Source organism: Artibeus jamaicensis, unplaced genomic scaffold (genome assembly GCF_021234435.1).
Source record: "Artibeus jamaicensis isolate MK-2021 breed Jamaican fruit bat unplaced genomic scaffold, CSHL_Jam_final contig_311, whole genome shotgun sequence".
In the NCBI taxonomy this organism is placed as follows: domain Eukaryota; kingdom Metazoa; phylum Chordata; class Mammalia; order Chiroptera; family Phyllostomidae; genus Artibeus; species Artibeus jamaicensis.
The window spans coordinates 13,257,485-13,284,702 of NW_026521717.1; the positions used below are offsets into that span (position 1 = coordinate 13,257,485).

Consider the following 27,218-nt stretch of genomic DNA (forward strand, 5'->3'; position numbering starts at 1 on the left):
TCATCAGGATCCTCACAGAACTGGTTGATTATAGCCACAAATTAGACAAACATATGAAGGCGAAACTAATTGAAATGAATGGAATTACACAGGAAACCAATAGCGATGAAAAAGAAACTGGGACTCAAATCAATGGAGTGAACCAGAAGAAAGCAAATAATGGCCAAACAGAAAAGAGTGAAGAAGCAAGAATTCAAAAAAATGAGGAGAGTCTTAGGAACCTCCGGGACATGTTTAAACGCTCCAACATCCAAATTATAGGGGTACCAGAAGGGGGAAAGGAACAGCCACCAGTGGAAAACTTATTTGAACAAATAATAAAGGAGAATTTCCCTAATCTGGCAAAGGAAATAGACTTCCAGGAAATCCAGGAAGCTCAGAGAGTCCCAAAGAAGTTGGACCCAAGAAGAAACACACCAAGGCACATCATAATTACATTAGCCAAGATTAAAATGAAGGAGAGAGTCCTAGAAGCAGCAAGAGATAAGAGGAAAGACCTACAAAGGAGTCCCCATCAGACTGTCAGCTGATTTCTCAAAAGGGATCTTACAGGCAAGAAGGGGCTGGAGAGAGGTATTCCAAGTCATGAAATCCAAAGACCTACAACCAAGATTGCTCTATCCAGCAAAACTTTCATTTAGAATGGAAGGAGAGATAAAGTGCTTCTCAGATAAGATCAAATTCAAGGAGTTCATCATCACCAAGCCCTTATTATATGAAATGTTAAAGGGACTTATCTAAGAAAAAGAAGTTAAAGAAACATGAACAGTGAAAGGACAACAAACTCATAGTTATTAACAACCACACCTAAAACAAAAGCAAACTAAAAGGACAGCTAGATCAGGAGTGGAAACATAGAAATGAAGATCTCAAGGAGGGTTAGCAACAGGGGAGTGGGAGGAGGAGAAGGGGGGAGAAGGTACAGAAAATAAGTAGCATAGACAGTAGATAGAAAATAGATGGGGGGGGCAAGAATAGCATGGGAAATATAGAATCTAAAGGACTTGAGACACATGGTCATAAACTAAAGGGGGGGTAATGGTGGGGATGAGGGGTAGGGTGGAGGGGAATAAAGGGGGAATAGAACAACTGTAACAGCATAATCAATAAAAAATTTTAAAAAAAAAAGAAAAAGAAGTTAAAAAACCATGAACAGTGAAAGGACAGCAAACTCCCAGTTATTAACAACCACACCTAAAACAAAAGCAAACTAAAAGGACAGCTAGATCAGGAGTGGAAACATAGAAATGAAGATCTCGAGGAGGGTTAGCAACAGGGGAGTGGGAGGAGGAGAAGGGGGGAGAAGGTACAGAAAATAAGTAGCATAGACAGTAGATAGAAAATAGATGGGAGGCAAGAATAGTATGAGAAATATAGAATCTAAAGAACTTGAGACACATGCTCATAAACTAAAGGGGGGTAATGGGGACGGGGAGGTAGGGTGGAGGGGAATGAAGAGGGGGAATAGAACAACTGTAATGGCATAATCAATAAAAAATAAATAAATTTTAAAAAAAGAAAAAATAAAGAGAGATCATTAGTATCATTAGTATAGGTTCAGAAGAAAATATGGAATGAAGAAAGGAAAATAATATTTTCATTTCAATTCTTCATTCCATAAACAGGTACATGAATACTTTTAAAACTATTAAAAATACTTATTAGTTTGTTTCTATGTTTTAAAAAGAGCAATATCGTTACCTGGTCTTTCCACTTTTATAACCTCTGCTCCAAGATCTCCTAAATTCATAGTAGCAAAAGGTCCAGCCAGTACTCTACAATATTAAATGATAAATAAATTACATTTAAAGATTTTTATTTTAATTTTCTTAATAGTCTATCAACACAGACAAGCTCACATAATGCTAGTAAGAATTAAAATTGTTAGAACTCTTCGAAAAGTAATTTGGCGATATGTATCAAGAGCTTTAAAAAATATATTTCCTTTAATGCAGCAATTCAACTTCCAGAATTCTATCCTACAGAAAAAAATTAAATGATTTCTGAGACAAAGATTTACATAAAATGAAGATTTACATAATTTATAATACTGAAGTATAAGGGATGATTAATTTTGTAACAACTATATAATAAAAGTTTATTTTTTGTTGTATTTTGAATGATATAGGAAACCATTCAAAATGCAACAAAATGTTAAACAAAATGCAACATTTATGTTTAAAATGTGAATAAATGCTTCATTTCAGTATGGTTCAAATTTTTGTTTTTAAAAATTATATATAAACATGCAGACTGGAAAAAATGAAAAAATGCATAAATATTATACAAATTGCCTTTCAAAATGATAAAATTCCAGGAACTTTTCCTTCCAAATTTTTGATACTACACATATAAACAAGCACAGTCATATAATATAAAAATAAATGAATTTTTGGAGAGAAAGTTAAAACTCAACCACCAAAAACAGATAAGCCAATACAAACCTTGTTAGATCCAGAATTTTTACACCCTCCAATGGCTTCACATTGTCAATATCTGGCAAAAACAGAACACACTTGAACAGTATTGATTACTAATTTTCAGAAGGATGCATAATTCTTCATACTATGTTTTAAGCAATCTCTACTACCAAAAAAAGTGACTTTTTTACACTTTTATTTTACACAACTGATTATTTCTGCTTCATATGTAACAGAAATCATGACCTGATCCAATTAAGTCAAGCTGTAAAACTTGAAGCCTTTAATTACCGATTATTCCCAATTAATTAAACCCCAGCTGCACTTAAGATACTTTGTGGTATTTCCAGTAAAGATGGTGGCATAGGCAGACATGGCTCGCCTCTTACGCACAGCCACAACAAAACTACGACTAAAATATAGAAAAACCATCACTCAGAACTGTCATAAATCGAGTTGAATAGAAGTCTGACAATTACAGAATTAAAGAAACCACATCCATCCAGACTGGTAGGGAGGGGCGCAGACACAGAACAGGCTGGATCCATAACCACATGTGGTAGATAAAAATATCAGGAGCAAGGAGGCCTAGACCCATACCAGGCCCCCCAGCCCAGGGTTCCAGTGCCATAAAAATAAATTCCCACAACTTCTAGCTAAAAAAAACCCCAGCAGGGATTGAGTCAGCTGGAGCCCCAAGCAATTCCTCTTAAAGTATCCACACATATAGACTCACTGCCCCTGAGCTCCAGCACAGGGGTAGCAGCTTGAAAGGCCCCAGTGGCATACTGGGAGAGGCTGAAGTATCTGGCATCGAGGCAAGCAGAGTCCATTGCATTTTTGTAGACCCGCCCCTGTAAGCTGGCAAGCTGGAACCATTTCTGAGACTGGCTAACACTGACTCACCATGGAGATACCTAGAGACTCTGCCCCAATCAACATATGGGGCCACCAAGCTGCTTTTCTACATGAATGGGTCTTGGCTCATGCTACACAACAATCCTCTTAAAAAAGCAAAAGATGGCCTCAGTGAGCCCCAGGCACTAGCAATAGCCAGCCTAGATTCACAACTTGGCTTCACCTGGGAATCTCCAAGCCCAGCACAAGTAGTAGCCATTTCAGATTGCTTTATAGCTCAGGCTGGGTGGCCCTGGGTAAACACACAAGTTAGGATTGATGCTGGCCTGCACCACTCAGAAAACCCCAGGGCCAGCACACTCAGTGGACTGCTACAGACTACGTTGGAGCACAACCACCCTGCACAGCTGACCCTCCACAGATGGTGGAGGTTGGTGGTAAATGGTAACAGCCAATCCTTGCAGGTGACTGGTCTGGGTAAATCCCTCCCATTGACCTGCCAAGAGCAACCAAAACTCAACTACAAGAGGAAGGTGTATGAAACCCAAAAGAAGGGGGCTCCTCGAGTACCCATCTTGGGTGACAGAGGAGGCTGTGCCACTGGACCTTACAGGACAACTACTACATTACGCCACACTACCAAGAGAAGGAGTCAAAGCAGCTCTACCTAATACATAGCAACAAACACAGGGAGGCTGCCAAAACAAGGAGACAAAGAAACATGGCCCAAATGAAAGGACAGATCAAAACTCCAGAAAAAGAACTAAATGAAATGGAGCTAAGCAATCTATCAGATGCAGAGTTCAAAACACTGGTTATAACGATGCTCAAGAAATTTAGTGAGGACCTCAACAGCATAAAAAAAATCCAGTCAGAAACAAAGGATATACTCACTACTTGAAATAAACAACAATTTACATGGAAACAACATTAAGCTGGATGAAGCCAGAAGCCAAAAACCAAATCAGCAATTTGGAACATAAGGAAGCAAAAAACAACCAACAGAACAACAACAAGAAAAAAGAATAAAAAAAAATGAGAACAGTGTAAGCAGCCTCTGGGACAACTGTAAGAAGTACAACATTCACATCATAGGGGTGTCAGAAGGAGAAGAGAAAGGGCAAAAAAATGGAAATCTATTTGAAAAATAAGGAAAGAAAACTTACCTAATTTGGCAAAGGAAATAGATGGGCAAGCCCAAGAAGCACAGAGAGTCCCAAACAAGTTGGATGCAAAGAGGCCCACTCCATGGCACATCATAATTAAAATGCCAAAGGGTAAAGATACAGAAAGAATCTTAAAGATAAAGAGAAAAGAAGTTAGTTAGCTACAGGGGAGTTTCCATAAGACTGTCAGCTGATTTCTCAAAAAGAAACGTTGCAGGCTAGAAGAGACATACTAAGTCATGAAAAGCAGAAACCTACAGCCAAGATTGCTCTATCTAGCGAGAATATCATTTAGAATCACAGGGCAGATGAAGAGCTTCCCAAACAAGAAAAAACTAAAGAAGTTTGTCATCACCAAGCCCTTATTATATGAAATGTTAAAGGGACTTACTTAGGAAAAAGATCAAAACTATAAAAATAGGAACTTCTTGTCAAGATAGAGGCATAGGTAGGTAGACACGCTTCACCTCCTAGCACAACCATAAGAAGGATCACAGCTAACCTGAAAACAATTCCCAGAACTATCAGAAAATTGAACTGTATGGCAGTCCAACAACCAAGGATTTAAAGAAGCCATATTCATCCTGACGAGTATAAGGCACAGAGACAGAAAACCAGGAATGAGAGAACATGAGGTGGCAGCAGTAAAGCAGCAGTGGTGGTAGCTGGCAGAATGGGTAGCCCCATGTTCACATGTAGTAGATAAAATTTAGGAAGCATACCTGGGGAGCAACTCAGGCCAGACAGTACAGCCCAGATTTCTAGCACTGGAAAAATAAAGCCTCATAATTTCTGGCTATAAAATCTAGTGGAGGTTGGAGTGGTGGAAAACACTGCCAGTCTCACAGAAGAGTCTGTTTAAAGGACCTGCACAGTCCTCAAAGTACACCTACACACCCACTCTGGAAACCACCCCTAAGGCAACAGCTAGAAGGGCACAAATCACATAAAGGAAGTGGGTAGAATGACTAGAAATGGGGCAAGTGCCAAGCAAGCCTCCAGCAGCCAGACAAAAACATTGTCCCCTCTCCAACCCCTACACCACATACAGAGCCACAAAGTGGTGGAACAGGTTGCCCCCCTGGTGAATACCTAAGACTCCATCCCATACTACTTAACAGGTGTGCCAACACAAGGAGTCAAATTCACACTACCTAATACACAGAAGTAAATATAGGGAGACTGACAAATTGTGGAGAGAAAGAAATATGGCTCAAATGAAAGAACAACAACAAAAAAAACACCAGAAAAAGAACTAAACAAAGTGGAGATACACAGCCTATCAGATACTGAGTTCAAACCACTGGTGATAAGGATGCTCAGAGAACTCACTGAGTGCAGCAAGAGCACAAGGGAAGAAATGAAGGCTACACTAAGTTACATAAAGAAAAATCCACAGGTAACCAACAGTAAAGGGAAGGAAGCCAGTATTCTAATCAAGTTGAACATAAGGAAAAAATAAGCAGTCATCCAGAACAGAATGAAGAAACAAGAATTTTTTTTAAATGAGGAAAGAGTAAGAAGACTCTGGGACATCTCCAAAAGTACCACCATCCAAATCATAGGGATGCCAGAAAGAGAAGAGGAAGAGCAAGAAATTGAAAACTTATTTGAAAAAATAATGAAAGAAAATGTCCCTAATTTGGTGAAAAAAATAGACATACAAATCCAGGAAACAAAGAGAGTCCCAAACAAGTTGGACCTGAAGAGTACCACATCACGACACATCATAATTAAATGCCAAAGGTTAAAGATAAAGAGATAATCTTAAAAGCAGCAAGAGAAAAGCAGAGTTCCTACAAAGGAGCTCCCATTAAACTGTCAGCTGATTTCTCAAGAGAAACTTTGCAGGCGAGAAGGTACTGGCAAGAAGTATTCAAACTGATGAAATGCAAGTACCTACATCCAAGATTACTCTATCCAGCAAAACTATCATTTAGTATTGGAGGGTAGATACAGTGCTTCCCAGACAAGGTAAAGGAGCTCATCATCACCAAGCCCTTTTATATGAAATGTTAAAGGGACTTATCTAAGAAAAAAAAGATAAAAACTATGAACAGTAAAATGACAACAAACTCACAACTATCAACAACTGAATCTAAAAAAACAAAGCAAACAACTAGAGTGGGAACAGAATCATAGATATGGAGACCATTTGTAGGTTTACCAGCAGGGAGAGGGAAGGGGGGAAATGGGGGCAAAGGTACAGGGATTAAGAAGCATACTGGAGGTACAAAATAGACAGCGGGTATGTTAAGAATAGTATAGGAAATGGACAAGCCAAAGAACTTATAGACAAAGCCAAAGAAGCCATGGACATGAACTAAGGGAGGGACTGCTGCAGGGAAGTGGGTTACAAGAAGGGGAGGGGCAAAGGGGGGAGAATTGGGACAACTTTAATAGCACAATCAATAAAATATACTTTAAAAAAACTATGGACAATAAAATGGCAATAAATACATATCTATCAAAAATTGAATCTAGGGCCCTGGCTGGTGTAGCTCAGTGGATTGAGCGCGGGCCTGCGAACCACACAATCGCGGTTTGATTCCCAGTCAGGGCAAATGCCTGGGTTGCAGGCCAGTTCCCAGCAGGGGACTCATGAGAGGCAACCATACATTGATGTTTCTCTCCTTCTCTCCTTCCCTTTCTCTCTAAAAATAAATAAATAAGATATTTTTTAAAATTGAATCTAAAACACAGACTAAGCAACAAGAACAGAGACAGAATCATTGATATAGAGAGCATATTGATGGTTGCCAGATGGGAGGGGGTGTGAGGCAATGGGTGAAGAGGTGAGGGGATTAAGAAGTACAGATAAGTAATTCAGAATAACCATGGGAATATAAAGTACAGTATAGGAAAGGGAGTAGCTAAAGAACTTATATACACACATGACCCACGGACATGAACAATGGGGCGGGGATTGCTTGAGGGAGTGTGGGGTGCTGGGCAGAGAGGGACTATAGGGGGAAAATGAGAACAACTATAATAGCATAATCAATAAAATATAATTTTAAAAAGTTAGTCTAATGAAAAATAAAAAGTGAGATGGGAAGGACATATAGGCTAAAATGAGAAGATTTTTAGGGCACTAAAAATATTCTATATGATACTATAATGTTAGATACGTCATTACACATTTTTCCAAACCCTAAGAACATATAACACCAAGAATAAACCCTAATATAAAAGTATGGACTTTGAGTAATTATCATGTCAATGTAGATTCATCAGTTGTAACAAAAGTACCCTCTGTGGAAGGTTGTGCATGTATGGGGGTAGGGGACATATGGGAAATCTCTGTACCTTCCTCTGAATTTTGCTGAGAACCTGAGACTGCTCTAAAAATAGTCTTAAAAAATAAAAAGTAAACTAAACAAGAAAAAAGTACTAACAACAAAAAATAGCAATAAAGTCCTCTGCGTATTTGTTCTATATTAGAGATGGAGAAAAAATTGAATTATTAAAGTTTATTAAACAATTTACAATCATGTATGTATTTCATTTTTATTTTCACCCATCATTTTATAAATAAGGAGATAGGTTGGTAATTATTTCAGTAATTCACAACACATTTAACATCAACATTAAATCACAAAATAAAATTCTAGTCAAATGGCTTTAAAAGGTTAGATCATGATGACTGAGATCAGGCTGAACATATGAAGAATAGTGATGAAATTACTGGTTCAATACATGTTTTAACAACACACTGTACAGGTTCCTGCGGCACTAGGTGGGCTAGAAAAGAGGCCTGGGGGTGTGAGTACATCTATTGCGTTTACAAACAAATTTTAAATATATTTTAATGATTATGCTATTACAGTTGTCCCATTTTCCCCCCTTCATTCCCCTCCACCATGCACACCCTCTCCCACCCACATTCCTCCCTTTAGTTCATGTCCATGCATCATAAATTCTTTAGCTTCTACATTTCCCATACTTTTCTTGCCCTCCCCCTTTCTATTTTCTACCTACCACCTATGCTACTTATTCTCTGTAGCTTTTCCCCTCCTCTCCTCCTCCCACTCTCCTGTTGCTAACCCTCCATGTGATCTCCATTTCTGTGGTTCTGTTCCTATTCTAGTTATTTGCTTAGTTTGCTTTTGCTTTTGTTTTACGTGGTGGTTCATGACTGTGAGTTTGCTGTCCATATTTTTTATCTCCTTTTTCCTTAGAGAAGTACCTTTAACTTTTCATATAATAAGGGCTTGGTGATGATGAATTACTTCTTTAACTTGTCCTTATCTGAGAAGCACTTTATCTGCCCTTCCATTTTAAATGAAAGCTTTGCTGGATAGAGCAATCTTGGATGTAAGTCCATGCCTTTCCTGACTTGGAATACTTTTTTCCAGCCCCTTCTTGCCTGTAAAGTCTCTTTTGAGAAATCAGCTGACAGTCTGATGGGAATTCCTTTGTAGGTGACTGTGCCCTTATCTCTTGCTGCTTCTAGAATTCTCTCCTTCATTTTAATCTTGGCTAATGTAATGATGATGTGCCTTGGTGTGTTTTTTCCTGGGTCCAACTTCTTTGGGACTCTCTGAGCTTCCTGGATTTCCTGGAAGTCTATTTCCTTTGCCAGAACAGGGAAGTTCTCTTTTATTATTTGTTCAAATAAGTTTTCCACTGGTGGCTGTTCCTCTTCCCCTTCTGGTACCCCTATAATTCAGATGTTGGAACTTTTAAAGATATCCTGGAGGTTCCTAAGCCTCTCCTCAGTTTTTGAATTCTTGTTTCTTCATTCTTTTCTGTTTGGTTGTTTCTTTCTTCCTTCTGGTCCACTCCATTGATTTGAGTCCCGGTTTTCTTTCCATCACTATTGGATTCCTGTGCATGTTCCTTCATTTCACTTAGTGTAGGCTTCATTTTTTCATCTAATTTGCAACCAAAATCAACCACTTCTGTGAGCATCCTGATCACCAGTGCTTTGAACTGTGCATCTGATTGGTTGGCTATCTCTTCATTGCTTAGTTGTATTTGTTCTGGAGCTTTGATCTGTTCCTCCATTTAAGCCATTTTTTTTATCTTGTTGCACCTGTTACGTAGTGAGGGGCAGAGACTTGGGTGTTTACCAGGGTGGGAAACTCACGTCACTGGGTTGTGATGCTGTATATGGGGCAGGGGTCAGAAAGGGAACAACGGTGCTTACTCTGCTCTCTCTCGAATTTCAGTCTTCTCTGCCACTTCCCACACGCAAATTGGGCCCTTCTTGTGCTGGTTTTCGGTGGATGGGCTTGCGTACGTTCCAGGACCCTGTGAGTCTCTCCAACAAACTCTCCTGTGAGGTTGGGAGTCTCTCCTGGCACCTTTTCAATCAGTGCTTTTAGGCTTTATTTCCCATCGCTGGGGCCCTGGGTTGCACGGTTTGTCTCACTGCCCGTTTTTTGCCTCGTTTATCTGCACACAAATGTGCGTCCACGGTCAGCCAACCGCCTGGCACACTTTACTGGATTTGCTCACTTCTTCCCCAAGCCCAGATCTGCCAACCACTGCCTTTTCCTGCCGGGACCCCTCTCTGCTGTCCGCCCTCTCCACCCCTCTTACCAGTCTGGATGAATGGTTTGTTGTTGTCAGACTTTGGTACAGTTCAATTTTCTGTCTGTTTGGTTGTTTTTGTTTCTAAATCTTTGTTGTCGTTAAATTTGTTTGTGATAGGAGGTATAGTGTTTCCACCTACGCCTCCATCTTGACTGGAAGTCCTGCTTTCGTCTTCTTGATAATTATATATTTATTTATTTTATCACTGTCTTTCCCACTAGAGTAACCTCAGTGAGGGCAGGACTCATCTGTCTTAAATCCACATGCCTAGAACAGTACCTGGCACATGGTAAGCACTCAATAAGAATTAGCAAAGATCACTCTGTGAGAGAGTGAAGGAGGGAAGAAAAACCCATACTTGAAAATTAGTATGTTCATGACAATAAATTGAATGTTTGTGTCCCTTCAAAATTCCTATGTTAAAATTCTACCCCCCAATGTTAGGGAATCAGGAGATGGGACCTTTGGAAGGTAATTAGATCATGAAGGTAGACAATTCAGGAATGGAAGGGACTCCAGCAAACTTCCTTGTCCCCTCTCCACCATGCAAAGACAGGGCAAGAAGTTGGCAGTCCTCAACCTAGTAGAGGTCCCCACCATAATCTAACCATGCTGGCACTCTAATCTCATTTTTCCAATCACCAGAACTGTGAGAAACAAATTTCTGTTGTTTATAAGTATGTGGTATTCTGTTATAGCAGCCCAAACTAAGATCATTAAGAAACCAGAATCCTCAAGGTCAGGTAGCTAACTTTTCTCTCATCTGTACAGGGCTTGAATACAGTAGAAAGAAACAGTTAAAGAGACAGCAAAAATGCTTTACAAAAAAGAATAATGGGGATTTGAGTGTACAGGTAAGCTTAGAAACTAAAATTAGAGGACAGAAAAGCAAGCAAAAATGGCAGGAGAAAAATTACCAGAGAAAAATTTCAATAAATGAAATAGCTAAAGAACAATTTTTAAAAACAGGAATAGTTAACAATTGATTTTAAGTTGTATGTTGGAATCTCTCCAAAGTTACCAAGCTGGTTTGGTAAAGCGTGGCACAAACCCAAGTGCCCTATGTAAGTTGTTCTCAAAATCAAAGAAAAGAGGCTGAGTTCCACAACTGAGTTGGTGTTGGGGGCAAAAGGAATAGATACGTGTAGCCAAGGACATGAGTAGAAGGTCCCATTAAAAACTCTTGTTCCATCTTGGCTGGTGTGGCTCCATATATTGAGTGCCAGCCTGTGAACCAAAAGGTTGCCAGTTCAATTCCCAGTCAAAGCACATGCCTGGGTCCCAGTTGGGGGCATGTCAGAGGCAACTGATCTAGGTATCTTTCATATATCAATGTTTCTCTCCCTCTCTCCCTTCCTTCCCCTCTAAAAATAAATAAAAACTTTTTTTAAAAAAAAAACCTTGTCCCTACATTGTGCTAATCAATCTATGATTAATTAGTGATGAGAGACATCATATTCTTTCCCCTACAAGTCCATGATCTACTGGGTAAAACTAAGGTGTACCACTACTACAATGATTAAAATTATTGCCCCTAAGTTCAAATTGTTACTATCTACTAACTTGTGACCAAATTCTACTTTAATTTTCCTATTTGTAAAATAGAAATAATACTGGTACCTATTTTACAGGGTTACTGAAAAATTAAATGGAACAATGCCTCATGAACATTTAGCCATGATGCTCAGTAAATGTCAGCAACTGTCAATATTATTTCTATCTTCTCCCAACATTTGTCCTTGTGTTCTTTAATTCAGTAAGTGTCATTTCCCATCCACTCAGTTACACAAGTCAAAATCCCAACCAAAATCCTTGAACTCTTTCTTCTCTCATCCCTTGAATGTAGTTAAAAACAAATTACTATTCTTTTACAAAAATATCTCAACTCCCTTCTCCTTTTCCCATCCCTACTGCCACCACCATAATTCAGATCACCATCAACTCTCTCCTGAATTACTCAACAACCTCCTAAATTCATCTGCCAGTCTCCAATCTTGGCTTTCCTCACAACAATGTGCAAAAATTACCTGTCAAAATGCAAATCAGTCTAATCTTTTCTACCTTATCTGTTTCTTATTTCTCTCTTCCCTCTGGGTTAATGCCACCAACCACCACTCCAAGACATAATTTAGAGTTCTTCCCAGACATGTCCTCTTCTTCACTCCCCATATTCAATCAGCCATCAATCTTCTATTAAATCTCCTTCTCTATTCCTCTTCGGTTCCCTGGTTAAGATTCATCATTCTCTGTCCCAACTGCCCACAAAGGTATCTTAACCTAGTTCTGCTTATCCTCTGTCCTCACCAATCCATTCTAAACACTGCTTCCAGAATAATTTTCCAAAATGAAAAGTCTGTTATGTCATTCTATTATTCACTCACCCATACATTCATGGACTTTTCCCTCACAGAGTATACAGTCCTAAAGAAGCAAATGAGGCTATTTATTATTCATGTTTTCATTCTTTTCACTCCTGTCCACCTTTCCGATTTCAATCGGCAACTGTGGGGGCAACTTCTTCGCAAGTCCCCACGAGTGCCACGGACACGAATGAATATGGCCAAGACATGATGAGATCTGTTTGGGGTAGGAGGAGTGGGCTGTGGCCAGTTTCTCTGAGGAGAAAAAGGCCCCTAGCACCCTCTTGCATAGCCTTTTATTGGGTTGTAATACACAGGAATACAGGGCCACAAGGATCAAACAGCAGATAACATTTCAAAGATATCTGAGGGCTTCAGAGTCTGAGTCAGTGTCTGTTAGGAAGAGAGTTGCAGAAACTTTGGGAAATATACTCATTTCCTCTCGGATCCTTATCATATGAATGAAAGCACTCTTAGCAGAGCAGATTTCACAGGTTTATCAGTAAGTCTTTGTGATGCCAGATTTTTTCCCCAGGATATGCTCTAGCAAGGCAAGGAGCTGCATCTCTCCCCAACAGGTATTCAGGCTCAAGGGGATTAGAGCCAGGAAGCAATTCTCCCAGAGAACATGGGGACTTGGGCTTTGACAAAGCCAGGGGGCGAGAGTTCATTGCTCTTTGTTGCAGCCCCCCCAGTCCTTCCATGAAGGCCTCCCAAGTGATCGAGTCTGGCTTAGGTTGCCCTCTGCTGTGAGGGGTCTTACCCGTCATTGACTTCCAACCAAGCTTTGGGGGCAGGAAGAGGAAACTGAGGCAGCATTTGCTACCAGAGACAAGCTTTGTCTCCTATGGCTCCCATTCCAGAGGTCGTCTCTGGCCCTTAACCACAAGGGATTGAGATACAATTCCTGAAACCATGGCAGAGCAGTCTACAACAGGTGAAAATAACAAAAAAAATTTAAAAAGAAAAAAGAAAGGACTGTTTTACCGGCCATACTTCTTTCAAATTCTTTGTACTTCTGGGCCTTTTCACACACTCTTTTCTCTGCCTGGAATAATTTTCTGCCTTTCCTCATCTAGACAAGTCCTTCCATCTTTGATCATTTAACCTTCCTCGGAAATTATTCCTGCTTAGGAAAGCATCCTGAGTATGTCTCTATTGGTAACATTTATATGAATTATAACTAACCTGTTAGTTTCAATCACATGATAAACTCCTGAAGACATACTTGTATTCTGTATTTACGACATCAAGTATTAGTGCCTGACATGAAGTAAGATATCAATAAATGCTTCTGAAAGAAAAGAAAAAAGAAAGGGGAATAAAAAACAAAAGGTCAGTCCTAGGATTTTGCCACAATGTATTAATAAATTGCCACAATGGGACCTTGTAAGGAAATATGTAGTCCCATTAGAGCCAGATTATAACCATGGTTTCTTGGTGTCCAAGATGGACACTGCAGGTTTTTCATAACCTAATCTCAGAAGTGACATACTATCACTTCTGCCATATGCCATTAACCATATATACAGTACAGTATGAGGAGGGTATACACAATAATGTGAGTATCTGGAAGTAGGACTTGTAGCCAACTTGGAAAATGGCTAATAATACCCATTGTACTTTTGATTTTTATTCCCCTGATGACAAATGATGTTAAGCACTTTCTCATATGCTGACTGAGCATTTTTATACCTTTTAATGAAACATTTATTCAAAACTTTTTCCCACATTTAATTGTGTTCCATTAATGAGTGTACCTACCATTTAGTACCCTTACCATCCTGGTCATTTAACTCAACACACTGCAACATAAACATCAAACAATAAACAGAGGCTACTGAGTATTGTCCCCTACAAAATCCAGCTGCCCAATGTCAAATTTATAAATACTCAATAACCCATTATTCAACCCATCTCTTCCCAAAACAACTATTCCAAATCTCCTTCACTATTGACAAGCATCCAAATCCCTTCCTTCTTGAGCCTGCCTTTAAAATAATCCTACTGGGGCCCTGTGAGGATGTGGGGCCCTATAGCACATGTGATATACACCAAAAGGATTTTTAATTTGATATTTTACAAAGAACCTGACTGCCAGAACCTAGAAGAAAGGAGATGGATGTTTCTTCAAGGTGCTACCAGACAAGGGGCCTTTTCCTGAGCAGGCCTGCCTAGGGTCAGCTGGTAGTGTGTGCTTTCTTGACTTCATGTAGGAAAGATTTCAAAACACAAGTCCAGGTAACTATAAGAGCTGTCAGCAGGAAGCAGTTACTGAAGAGATACCCTCGTCCCTTATCACCCCTAAAAGATTTTAGGGATAGAAGTCTCTGAGGGATAAATGAGACAGGATAGTAAGAAGCTAGAAAAATTCCTTGGCAAGTGGAATAGGGAAACTGAGACAGATAGCTGAACAAACTGGCTAAGCAATTTACAGCCAAATACAGAAGGTCACCTCCCTAGAGATAACATCTAGGACTCAGTTGAGTTTCAGCTCCAGACCCAGAAAACCAGTAGAACCAACTGGGCAACACCAGGACCAACTTAAGTAACTAATACCCCCTTGCCTTGGCACTGACCAATCAGTAGAGACTACAACCCTGAAAGGGCACACCTGGAGAACTGATTAATATTCTGCTGAAACCCTCCCCTGAGACCTCCCCTAAGATTCATGCCTGCAAAAAAGAGACAACCAGTGTCATTCCCTTTCTGTTCTTCTTCCCCTCTCCTTTCTTCACAACCACACACTTCCTAAACTCTAAGGCAAAGATCAGCTGGCACCTTGTCCCAGGCTAATCTGAACCTGTCCCCAAAGTCCCCTTTTCTCTGACTTCCCAGTGAGCTAAGGCAGCCCAGCCTGGACTCTCCTATTGCTTCTTCTATGCTAAGCCTTTCCTTGTCTTACTGTCCCCAGCTTTAATAAGTGGATCCTCATAGTTACCTGGACTTATGTGTGAAACCTTTCCTATACAAAATCAAGAACCCACACACTACTGACTGGCAGACCACCCCTGTAGAATAACAAAAGCATGCTCTCTTCATCAGCTGAGGCTTCATTCAGAATAGTTAACAGGATGCTTTCTTTCTAGCACACATTAGAAATCTTGAAAGAGGCTCTATTCATAATTGTAAAGTTTGGCAGGTAAGTTTAGAAGTTTAGGGTACTTGAAAAATTAGTACCCAGTGAAAGACATTCCAGGGAAATTAAAATTTTTGAGCTGTTAAAAGGTAATGTGGAAGTGATGCATACATTATAAGGCAATTAAACCATTTAAAGACAGTTAGAGAACAAGAACATAATTTACAATAATTTATAATTTATCTTCTGTTAACACCCAGTTTCTTAAGAACTACCCTTCCTTTGAAAGAACTTGGTTACTACTGTGGAATTTGCAAACAAACAGGTTTTGGAACTGTAAGATGCTACAGTTAATGAAACTGTTAATGAAAGCTTGAGAAATTTACAGAAAGAAGGGTGCAAAGGGAACAGTAAAAGGCTTTTGAGTCATGGGTAAAGCATGCCACAACCAAAGTACAACTCAGTGGTAATCCCAATCTCAGCTCTACTACAGTTCCAACTTCCTTTGCTAAATGCGTGGATTCTGGCCAGTGAAACATAGGGACAAGTAATGCAAACCAATTCCAGGACTAACTCTTACAAATATCCCATGAAATCCTTCAGGCCTCTATTCTCCTGCTGCTTGTGACTTTAGAGGATACAAGTTTCAAACTGCAAAGCTATACATGCAAGAACAATGTGTTTATTGTTTGTATAAAGCCTTTGAGATTGTGGGCTAATCTGCACCATAGCACAATCTATCCTATTGTGACAAATAAAGTTGCCAAGCACTGGAAGAGAGATAGTAGGTAGCATGTGAGCAATTTCATGGCCTTAAAGCCAACAAATGGGGAGTACATTTTGGGGGTAGACTGTTTTACTGTTCCTTTAGCAGCAGTCCTCACACTGAGATATTGAAGACTTTTCTAAAACATACTGAATCATTTTAAAGAAATCAATTTCAAGGCATTCAACTTCTATACATATTCTTCCTAAAATCAATCAGGCTAACTGATTAAACTTCCTTTCACAATAAGCTCTCTCCCACTAGGCAAAAGAAAAACATATTTCTCAGTAACACATCCCAGATCTTACTATCACCTTAGTTCATGTAAAATTTACTTAAGTAATAAAAACTTTCAAATATCAACTTAATATATGCAAAGGATTGTTTTTGAAAACTCATTTAGGATACAACCCGCTACTATAGATGATGTGGAAGGGTAGAAAAGCAGTACCAGTTTACAGACTTTATAAATTTCATTTACTCATTTTAAAACAAAGATTTGTGCATGAAAAACAATATTCATACTCTTTTCTTCATATAGAAGTATTCTGTCAGCAATTTTATTCTTTCCTTTTTTTAAAGAAAAATTTTTAAAAAGAATTTTTATATCTTTATTTTTTAGAGAGGGGGAAGGAAGGGAGAGAGGGAGAGAAACATTAAAGTATGGTTGCCTCTTGCCCACCCCCTTATGGGTACCTGGCTGGCAACCCAGGCATGTACCCTGAACAAGAATTGAACTGGCAACCTTTTGATTTGCAGGCAGGCACTGAATTCACTGAGCCACACCAGCCAGAGCAATTTTATTATTTTCAATGAAAACTTTTACAAGTGTGAATTAATGTATTCCACCTGTTTCTGTCCTGTTTTTTTTAATCTGGATGTAGATGATTAATCTACAAAGAAGTAAATATGCATAAAACATTTTACCAGTGCTTAATGACTATAAACAATATATACATGCTTAGAACTGAAAAGATCATCCAAGTTTGGCTCTTTGATACTCCTGAAAACAAATTGTTTCTAATACGTGCTTTATCAATGAGAACATCACTTAAGTGATACTTAAGTGGTCTAATGTGCTCAGTGAAGTCTTAACCCTACCAATAAGTGAGCTAATCACCTCTAGGAGATGTAGATAACAATAGAACCTCTATAAGAAAAACTGAGGTAATCTGAAAATATTTCTCTGTATAGAAATTATTAATACATTATCTTATCCTAAGAATGTTTTACAATGAATATATGTTAATATCTATATTTATTCACAATAGCTAAAGGTATACACAAGGTTTCTAGAGCAGAGATAAGTTATTATTACTTATATCAAAAAATGCAACACTTTTCCCCATATCTAATGAGAGCCAGTTGTTAGGACTTCACATACAGGGGCTGAGTCACAAGAAAATGTCCCCAAAATTAAAAATCTGGGATTCTGTAAAAAATAGCTATATTAGTACCCTTAGGGTAAGCAAATTCTCCTTGGGAAGAAAGCGGAAGGTCTCTGGGTTCTTACCCTTTGGAATGTAAATAAATGTCTCCAGGAGGTAAACTTGATTGCTTTTACAATCTCAATCTGGAGAAATGTCTCCAAAGCTCTGGGTTTCATAGTCCTTTGAAATATAAACATAAACTTCCTGGGAATTCCCTAACAATCTATTCAATCATCTTTTAATTTTCAAGGCTTGTTCTTTAACCTAGGTTCCAGTTTTCTTAGTGCCCTGACCATGCAGAAACATAAAAATATTCACTTGATAATACACAGTAAAACTAAGCAAAGTATTTATATTTTCAGTACTCATTATGACCTGACTTCCCTTTAAACCCTTTCTGAAGAACCCTGGGAACTCTACAGAGGTGCCCCAGAAAGAAGCCTCTTTTCAGAGGGACAGTTAAAGTGGAGGTACACAGTGAACAGGGCTCTGGGACCCTATTCCTGCTTCAAATACAGCCCATCTGCACTCATATTTTAAGCTTCCATGATGGTTTTTTGAAGCCTATACAAATATATGTGTATACATATATATACATATATACACATATATATATTATATTTTAAATCCAATGAAAAAAGAAACACCAAAAATTGCAGGTAACCTAAGTTAAGATCCTCAGTTTTACAGAAACAAAGTTTCATTTACATTTATAATTGCCTTGGCTTGGTACTCTTACCTGCATTAATGTCATTAAAAAGAAACAACAGGCCAAAATGGAGTTACTCGTGCTAAATCACATCACCTAACTGCAGCTTCAGCATTTCCCAGGAGGGGAATTTAAACCATTCTGGAATTTCTATACTAGTAAGGTAATCTGCATGACAAAACTCCTGCCATTCCCTTACCCCAAAAGAAAATGACCTGGCCTAAAAATAGTCCTTTCTTTTCTTTTGCTACTAACTCTCCCGCCACATCCTTCTGCCTATTAAAAAAACAACACCAAAAAAAAACTTGTATGTTGTACAACACCCTCAGAGTGCCCTTCTAGCTGCTAGATGGAAATGAAGCCCAATTTATGAATACCTTAATAAAGCCAATTAGATCTTCATATTTACTAGGTTGAATTTCATCCTTTAACAGTGTAAACCACAAACCACCACAAAATGAACCAATTATTCTCGGAGTTCCACATAGCTCACAAGTACTCAGAAAGCTTTTTGGTGTTCTCTGTTAATGTCCTCATATCCATCATTCCAATTTACTTTTCTTCCACCAGGTAATGCATCATAAAACTTTCTCCCTTCCCCTCATCTCCCTTCCTGAACCCACCTGTATAAATAAATTCAATATGTCAGCATAAATATTCAAGTCTGCAGAACTTTAATGAATTTATTTGACCCAAACTGATGACAATGCCAGGGAGCAAAATCTTAGCAGATTGAGAAAATGCTCCAAAGAGTGGTAGTTTTGCAGCTTATTTTATACAGCACAATCAAAGAAGGAGATGTAAGGGTGATAACGTGAAATTCATTGATGGTTGATTAGGGAGGCAGGAGAAAGCAAGGCAACTGGATGAAGAGTAAAGCAAAGAAAAAAATACTTCTTTCACACCTGTGGGTAGGGGACAGTTAGCATTTAACATTTACAACACATATCCAGGCAACAAGATGATGACAGTAGGGGGCTCTGGGTCTCCTGCTCTCTCTCTCATGCCCTAAGGGGATTGGTCTGACATTCCGGAGGGTCTGTCATTTTAGATGCAAAAGAAACAATAGACAGATTTACCTTTGTCCCGGAAGGTGCAGCTCTAGGATGTGGTTACCTTCAATGACTCACTTTTAATTAGGAATTTTTATGTTCGGGCCATCTTATGCAGTTACTTTGTCTCTGACTTTGTTAGGCTCACAGGCCTCACATGAACTTGTCAGTTTTAGTATGTGGCCCCTTTTTCATCCACAACTATAAATAAAGGATGTGGCAAAAGTAGATTTACAGTTATGAGTACATAAAACACAGAATTATTGTATTATTATTTTCTATTATTATTTTCCACATAAACAACTGTAAACCTACTTTTGCCCCACCGTGTAGATATTTAAGGATCTTAGAACCTGCAATCCCCAGGCTAACACTTGGATATAGCTACATTTATAAAAATTTAGTATTAAGGATAAACCTAGAAATCTCTAAATCTAAAGTAACATGCTACCCAATATCACTTTCAAAATTTTTCATGATTATTTATCTATTCCATTTTTCAAAGGACATACTGTCAATTCATATTTCTTTACTTAGGATAAAAAAAAGAGTAACAAAAACAACAACAATTGCTTAGAATTCAAGAAACCCAAGTTCTGGACCCACCTCTGCTGCAATGTGAACTTAAGCAAATCACTTAACTTTTCTTGGCCAATTCCTCATCTATAAAAGGCAAGTAGCCTATTCTCAGAAGTGATCCAAATTGACTCTGCAGTTGAGGAATAGAGTGAAGATGAAGGAGAAGCCCCAGGAGACTTTGGCTCGCCTAGGACCCTGGGCGCAATAGGAGAGTGATGGGGCTGTCTGGAGAGCAGATGGCCAGTAGGACTGGAACTAGCACCCCGCTGGGAAAGCAAATAGCCGGATAGTCAGTAGGACTGGGACTAGCACCCCTGCCAGGAGGGTGGATAGTCAGTAGGACTGAAACTAGCACCCCCACTGATAGAACGATTATCATATTCTGTTTCTGTACCCCACGTTTGTCACGTACACAGGAAGACCCCTAATCTATATATTCCCCAAGAATCCTTTGTTCGGGCCTCAGAATTTGGAGACTGACTCCTCTGGGCCTGTGCACGTAAAGGAATAAACCTCGTACTCCAGAATCCCTCGGTGTCTGGTCGCTTCATTTCTGTGCAACAAAGAAATGAAATGGAATCATTATAGTTAGTTAAGCTGCTAAATCACTAAAATCAGGTAGGTTGAGGTAGGAGGAAACTATTCTATTCAGTAATCATCTCATCCCTGTCAGATCAAGAAAAGAGCGTTCATATATACAGACCACCTGACATATATTATTCAGATTGCAGGTCATCTAGAGCAGCCATTTGCAGTCTTTTTCATCTCATGGCACATATAAATTAATTACTAAAATTCTGTGGCAGACCAAAAATATATTTTTTGCCAATCTGACAAAAAATAGGTATAATTTTGATTCATTCCCAATGGACAACTGTTGTCATTTTTTTATTTGACATTTAAGAGAAAAGAGGACAGTGCCTCTGACTAAATAGTCAGGCGTTACACGTTTTAATTCTTGTATCGCCTCACTGTACCTTGGCACACCAGCTGAAAATCACTGGAGAGGATTACCATCTTGGACCAAGCCAGAAGCTAAGAATGCAGGACTGACTCTTCCGAAGAATGTACTTTTTACTATAAGACTGCGGACAAAAAGGGGGCCACATACCAAACCTGACAAGCTCAGGGTTTGCCTGGAACAAACTCAGAGACCAAAACTAACCTCACAGCATGGTCTGAACATAAAAATTCCTAACTAAAAGCAAGTCATGAAGGGTAATCATATCCTAGGCCCATAGCTTCTTTAACGAAGTCAATCTCTACCTTAAGTAATGTTTTCTTTTTTGCATCTAAAATAACATACCCTTAAATATCACAGTAATTCCTTTTTTTCCAGACCCCTCAGGGCATGAGAGCACTAGACTCATATTGTTATCCTGTTGACCAAATACCATCTCTATGCATTGTAAATGTTCATTGCTAACTATCCTATACCCACCAGTGTAAAAGAAGTATTTGTTTCTCCATTGTGCTCTTTATCCAGTCATTTTGCTTTCTTCTTCCTCCCTAAATCTACCACCAATGAATTTCATGTAAAGGCCCTATGTCTCCTCTTTTGATTCTGATATAGAAAATAAACTACAAAACTGCTACTCATGGAAGCATTTTCTCAATCTGTTGAAACTTTGCTTCCTGGCACTGCCGTCAGTTTAGTTCAAATACTTATAAAAATTCTTAAAAGGTTTTTATGCTTCTTACATTGACAGAACTCTAAGCTTTCCTTTCTTCTTCAGAATACTGGCTATTGCCTAGTCATGCTCCCAATTTGCAAACCCTAAGACCCTTGAATAAATCTTTACCATTTCTAGCCAAAGCCTCCAGACTCTTTTTAGTTCATTCAACAAATATCAAGAATTAACTCTCCCTCAATCCGCCTATACACCTGCAAGTGTAGTGAAAGACACAATGTCAATTCTTAACCTAACTTTCAAAAAATTTCCACTGTATTTTTCCCCTCTCCCTTTGCTAATACAAGTTCTATGTGTAGAAGATAGCAAGGTATCACTATGGGGAAGAGTATTCTACAACTGTAAGCCAAGTAAAATGACAACTTACAGTATTTTACTGAATTCAGCAAAATTATTAGTCAGTTAAAAATTATAATACAGTTAATTTGGTCCCCAGCCCCTCCCACTGTTTTTCTGTTCCCTTCCCAGAGAAAATGTAGATTGGTTGATGATATAAACGAGACAACAGGTGAGAATCACTGATCAATATGATATGACCATTCAATAAATATTTGAGCACTCAATTACCAGGCAGTAATAATCTAAGCACCAAAGACAGTGTCCAGAATTTTTTTTACCAGAACATAAGTATTTAATAAAGTGGATAATCTGGGGCCTTCAGGCATCATGAACCTTGATGAGACTATTCTGCTTTGATTGATTCTACAGCTTGCTTCTAAAGGAGAATTTTGGTGAACCGAATTTTCTCAGAATAAACGAGAACAAAACAAAAACAAAAACAGTGGATCTCTATTCACCAAAGATGAAAGCTGAAAAGACATCACACTTTTTGGCTAAGCATGTCATGAAACAAAATGAGAAGGGGCGGCTAACAAGAATGTGTATAGGCTGAAAAGCACAGGCTACCTATACTTGAGGCTAAGATTGAATGAGTTTAAAGTTAAGATTTTGTTTCCTACAAACTGACTTCAAGATTCATTACTATAACCCCGATTTCTGAAGGAAGAAAGGTCTACAAAACTGTAGTAAATATCAATTTACTACAAATTCTGGGACAATTGGTACAAAGGCGTGTTTTATTATACATTAGATGTCACTCTTCAATTATCACATTTTTCTTCATATTTGACAGGCTGTGAAACAAGATCTGAAGAGCTTTGGCCAAATTTTGCTCTTTGAAAATCAGTGTCCCTGCTTCCTAGTCCGCTAATCCAAAGAAGGGAATAAAGCCCACCATTTGTTTGCACAAACCTCTCCAAGTTAAAGATGCAATCGGAAAACCCCCTTCTGAAATCCGGGTATACATTTTGAAGTTATTTAAACTTGGGGGACGAGGGGGTAGGGGAAGCGAGAGAGGTGGGGCGTCCGCCCTGTATGACCGCGCGAGGGGTGGACTTGCAACAGCGTGCTCCCAGCCCTGGGCCCAGACGCCGGGGTGGGTGACTGACTCTGGGGCAGCCGGAGAGCGGGACGAAGCCAGCGCCCCAGAGGCGCGCTGAGGCGGAAAACCAAAGGGCGGGCTGCGGGGTCAGCAGGCACTTCAGGAAAGCTCGGGCGCTCTATTCAGGGCGCCGCCTGAGGTATGAGGCTGGGTTTGGCAATCCCCTTCGCCGCCCGGACCAAGTCTTGGAGGGTACCTGACTTCAGGCGGCCGGTCCACAGCTCCCTCCCGCCGCCCAGGCCGCATATAAAGCCTGTTCGCCACAAAGCTTTGACCCTCGCCAGCATGGCCAGCATCTCGAGCCTCTCAGACACTCTAGGTCCCAGCGTGAGGAGCATGCAGGCGCCCACGGGCACCTCAGACCCCACCTCCCGGCCTCTGGTAGCCACGCCAGACGCAGCGTTACGGTTTCGTCGATCTCGCGTGAGGTGTCCGTCTGGTAGGTTAGTCCCGACTGAAAACCCGAAATTGCAAAGCCCGTAGCCAAGATGGGTGTTCGGCCTTTCCTTTATCCTGTATCTTTCACTTAAATTAGCTCAATTTTTACCCAATTCAAAAACCCACTTATTCCGGTGCCCGTTAGCGGGACGTTTGTGAAGCGGAACCAATATGTTGTACGGCGCTGACGGCCGGAGGACTGTTTTGATAAAGGACCACCAATTCTCTGTGAAGGGTTGGTCGGGACAGTTCCGGGGACGCATCAGTCAGGTCTTCGTCTTCATCTCCGGATATGCACCGACAGAATTTTCGACCCCCGACTCCTCCTTACCCCGGCCCGGGTGCAGGAGGTTGGGGTAGCGGGAGCAGCTTCCGGGGTACCTCGGGCGGAGGCGGACCATGGCCGCCCTCCCCTCGGGATGGGTACGGGAGTCCTCATCCTACGCCGTCGTACGGGCCGCGCTGTAGGCCCTACGGGAGCAGCCACTCTCCAAGACACGGCGGCAGCTTCCCCGGGGGCCGGTTCGGGTCTCCGTCCCCGGGCGGTTACCCTGGCTCCTACTCGAGGTCCCCCGCGGGGTCCCAGCAGCAATTCGGCTACTCCCCAGGGCAGCAGCACACCCACCCCCAGGTAATAATAGCCAGCGTTTACCGAGCTCTTACTGTATGGCAGGCACGGTACTAAAAAATCCCTAATGTGGGTTGTTGGTTTTTTTTTTAAGTCCTCTATGACATGAGACTCAATTGTTCGCCCCGCTTTGCAGATGCGTAAACTGAGGCTCAGAGAAGTTAACTGTTTTTAGACTACCTGAGAAAGTGGCAGTCTTACTTTCTAGAGCCCTGCTTGTAGCCGCTACGCTGCCACAAATTTACAGATGATTTTCCTAGTTCTCTCTCCTTTGTCAGAGTCCTTGCCAATTCGTCTCAGCGAATTTATTCTGAGCCCGGGTACCCAAGGGGGAAAAAAAGCCCAATGAAGTCCCAGTGTGGAACTCATCTATCTAGTTTAGAGAGTTATAGACTGCTGGCACTCTTTCTTTTAACCATTTCTTCCTCTCCCCACCTTAAAAAAAAAAAATCTCTTACCATCTGTTTTCGAAGTACATTGGCTTCTGCTCCAAGTTTTCTCAAGGGAGAATCGGTTAATAGTGGAAATTTCCTATTCCTCTCAGTGAGAGAGAATACAGAAGATGAGAGAGTATTTCTGGTGTGCGTAGGATTTTTGTGGTTTACAACTTGCATATAATCGGTGGATTTTCAACTTTCCTTATGCTAAACGAACCCCATTCCTTTGAGTGTGGAGCTAAGAAGACGGGAAGATTCGTTAATTTAAGTGAAAATTTGAAGTTATAGGATTAAAAAGTTTTAATTTTTTCCAGAAAAAAGTAGAAATTTTGAGGGAAAAAATACAGTTATTTCTTATTTCTTATTTGCAGAACTATTTCTATAGTTCTGCAAAGTTTGAAAACCTGCAGTATTTGAGGTGGCAGTGGGCATAGAATTAATAATAAAAGAGCATGTCAAATTGGTTTATATACTTTTCAAAAACAAAACACTAGACTAAAGAAAGCATGGACTTTGCATTTGAATATACTTGGCTTCAAGCCACACCTTTTAACTAGCAATGTAATCCTGACTAGCTTTTGAAGAAAAAGTACCAGTGATCTCTACTAAATGTTTTTTTAACTGATTTTTTTTCTCAAGGGTTCTCCAAGGACATCTACACCTTTTGGATCAGGGCGTGGTAGAGAAAAAAGAATGTCTAATGAGTTGGAAAGTTATTTCAAGCCTTCAATGCTTGAAGATCCTTGGGCTGGCCTAGAACCAGTATCTGTAGTGGACATAAGCCAACAGTACAGCAGTACTCAAACATTCACAGGCAAAAAAGGAAGATACTTTTGTTAAAGTTTCTGAAATTCAACTGGAAACTTCATGTGTCAGGATCACCTTGGACAAAATTTTCACTTGTGTACTTAAGTTGAACCCTGACATCGGTCATCTTGGTATTTTTCATTATTATCAAATATGGGTATTAGGAAAGACATGTGGTGGGATAGTATGCAATATTTAGCTCTGTAAAAGTGCCTACCACATTTTAGAAGATTTACAGTTACCAAATATTTAACATTCTTGGTTATATAGTGGACACTTGTCTTAATGTTTAAAAATAAAACATTTTGTCTAGTTATACTGTGGTTTTGTCATATGCTAAAGGAGTAGAATTATTAAAATAATGCTTTGTAATCAGAATTCATCACTAAATATTTGCCTCCTACAGCTTTTGAAAATAAAATAGATAAACCATCCTTTGAGCTGTAGACAGTTCGGTATTTGTTTATAATAGGGAAGGAGGAGTAAAGGATGAGAATAAAGGAGATTTCTGTTCCTATTATAACCATTGTTTTATGTGCATATTTTATGTAATACTTTTGTAAAAATGCATTGAAACTAGATTGGAAGTCACAGAAACTCAAGTTTAAATTTAAAAGTTTTTTTATACCAAACTGGGAAGGACAAAGAACTACCTATTTCTTGCATGGACTAGTTCAAAGCTATTTTGTCTGAATTCCTCTATATTTTTCAGTATTGTGGAGTCATTTTCTATTGAAGCCAAAGAAGATGGCTATCAGGAGTTTCATATCACTTCCATTGTGAAGAGGACAGTTCCCAACTCTGTCAATCCCAGAGCATATAAATTGGCCATTGTTTTTGTGTAGTCCTGATCTAATAACTGAGCAAGATAGTGAAGTCTAATTAGTTTCAACAATGGACCCACCCCTACAGTGAGACTGTAGACCCACCTGGAGTAAAGAAGTAGTTTACCACAGGAAAGATTGATATGTTTATTTACCTACACTAATGGAGAGAAAAATATGAAGAGATTTTTTTCCTGAACTTTGTTTTTCTTTTAAGAGAGAAGGGAAGGGAGAAATACTGATCAGTTTCCTCTTGTACACACCCAACCAGGGCCTGAACTCATAATGAAGGCATGTGCCCTGATGGAAATTAAACCCATCTTTCAGTTTACAGGTGGATGCTCCATCCAGCTGAGCCACACCAGCCAGGGTTTTCCCAACCATTTTAACAAAATCAAGTCTCATCGTATCCAGGCTATTTTAATATTTTGAGGTCACAATACATGAAAGTAGAGCCAGTTAAATTTTTGTTTAAACATATCCAGAAATAAATGTCTAAAAATGAAATGGTCTCACCACCTACTTGAACTATACCCAGTTGTATTTGTTACATTGTCACAGAGACAAAATGAGGAGGGATTTTTAGATTAATAAAATATCCATGATAACCAGGATTACCACTGCCAAATTACTAGTTAGATGAGTTATTTAACTTCTCTGTGCCTCAGTTTTTTTGTATGTAAAATTAATAGCACCCATGTCATAGAGGTGTTGTGTTTGAGAATTAAATGGGTTTACATGTGTGAAACTCAAAAGGCCAGAGCCTGGCACATAGTAAGCACTCAATAAATTGTAGCTATTTCTCATTCACCCCTATATCCTCAGTTCTTAGAACAATGCCTGGAAAGTAGTAGGTGCTTAATAACTATTTGGTGAGTTAATGTAGACATTCGATCATATCTACTATATTGCACTGCCTTTATCTCCTGTATATAAAAGAAGAGTAAATACTTTTCCCCTAGTATATTAAAGGAAATGTTGTTATTCCCTAA

General features: G+C 39.5%; 2 protein-coding genes across 2 annotated transcripts in view; one reads left to right on the forward strand and one right to left on the reverse strand.

Moving 5' to 3' along the window:
* The window catches only part of SUGCT (succinyl-CoA:glutarate-CoA transferase), a 1,120,941-nt gene extending 1,097,255 nt beyond the window's left edge, over nucleotides 1–23,686 (reverse strand). The window contains 3 exon segments of the mRNA XM_053662950.1: nucleotides 1,702–1,775; nucleotides 2,445–2,496; nucleotides 23,289–23,686. Coding sequence (XP_053518925.1) covers nucleotides 1,702–1,775; nucleotides 2,445–2,496; nucleotides 23,289–23,430 — 268 coding nt within the window. The 5' untranslated portion in view covers nucleotides 23,431–23,686.
* Nucleotides 23,676–25,718, forward strand: MPLKIP (M-phase specific PLK1 interacting protein). Its single transcript, XM_037158287.2, has 2 exons — nucleotides 23,676–24,161; nucleotides 25,235–25,718. Exons 1-2 carry the CDS (start codon nucleotides 23,823–23,825, stop codon nucleotides 25,433–25,435), a joined length of 540 nt encoding a protein of 179 aa, XP_037014182.1. The 5' UTR covers nucleotides 23,676–23,822; the 3' UTR covers nucleotides 25,436–25,718.
* The last annotated feature ends 1,500 nt before the right edge of the window (nucleotides 25,719–27,218 follow it).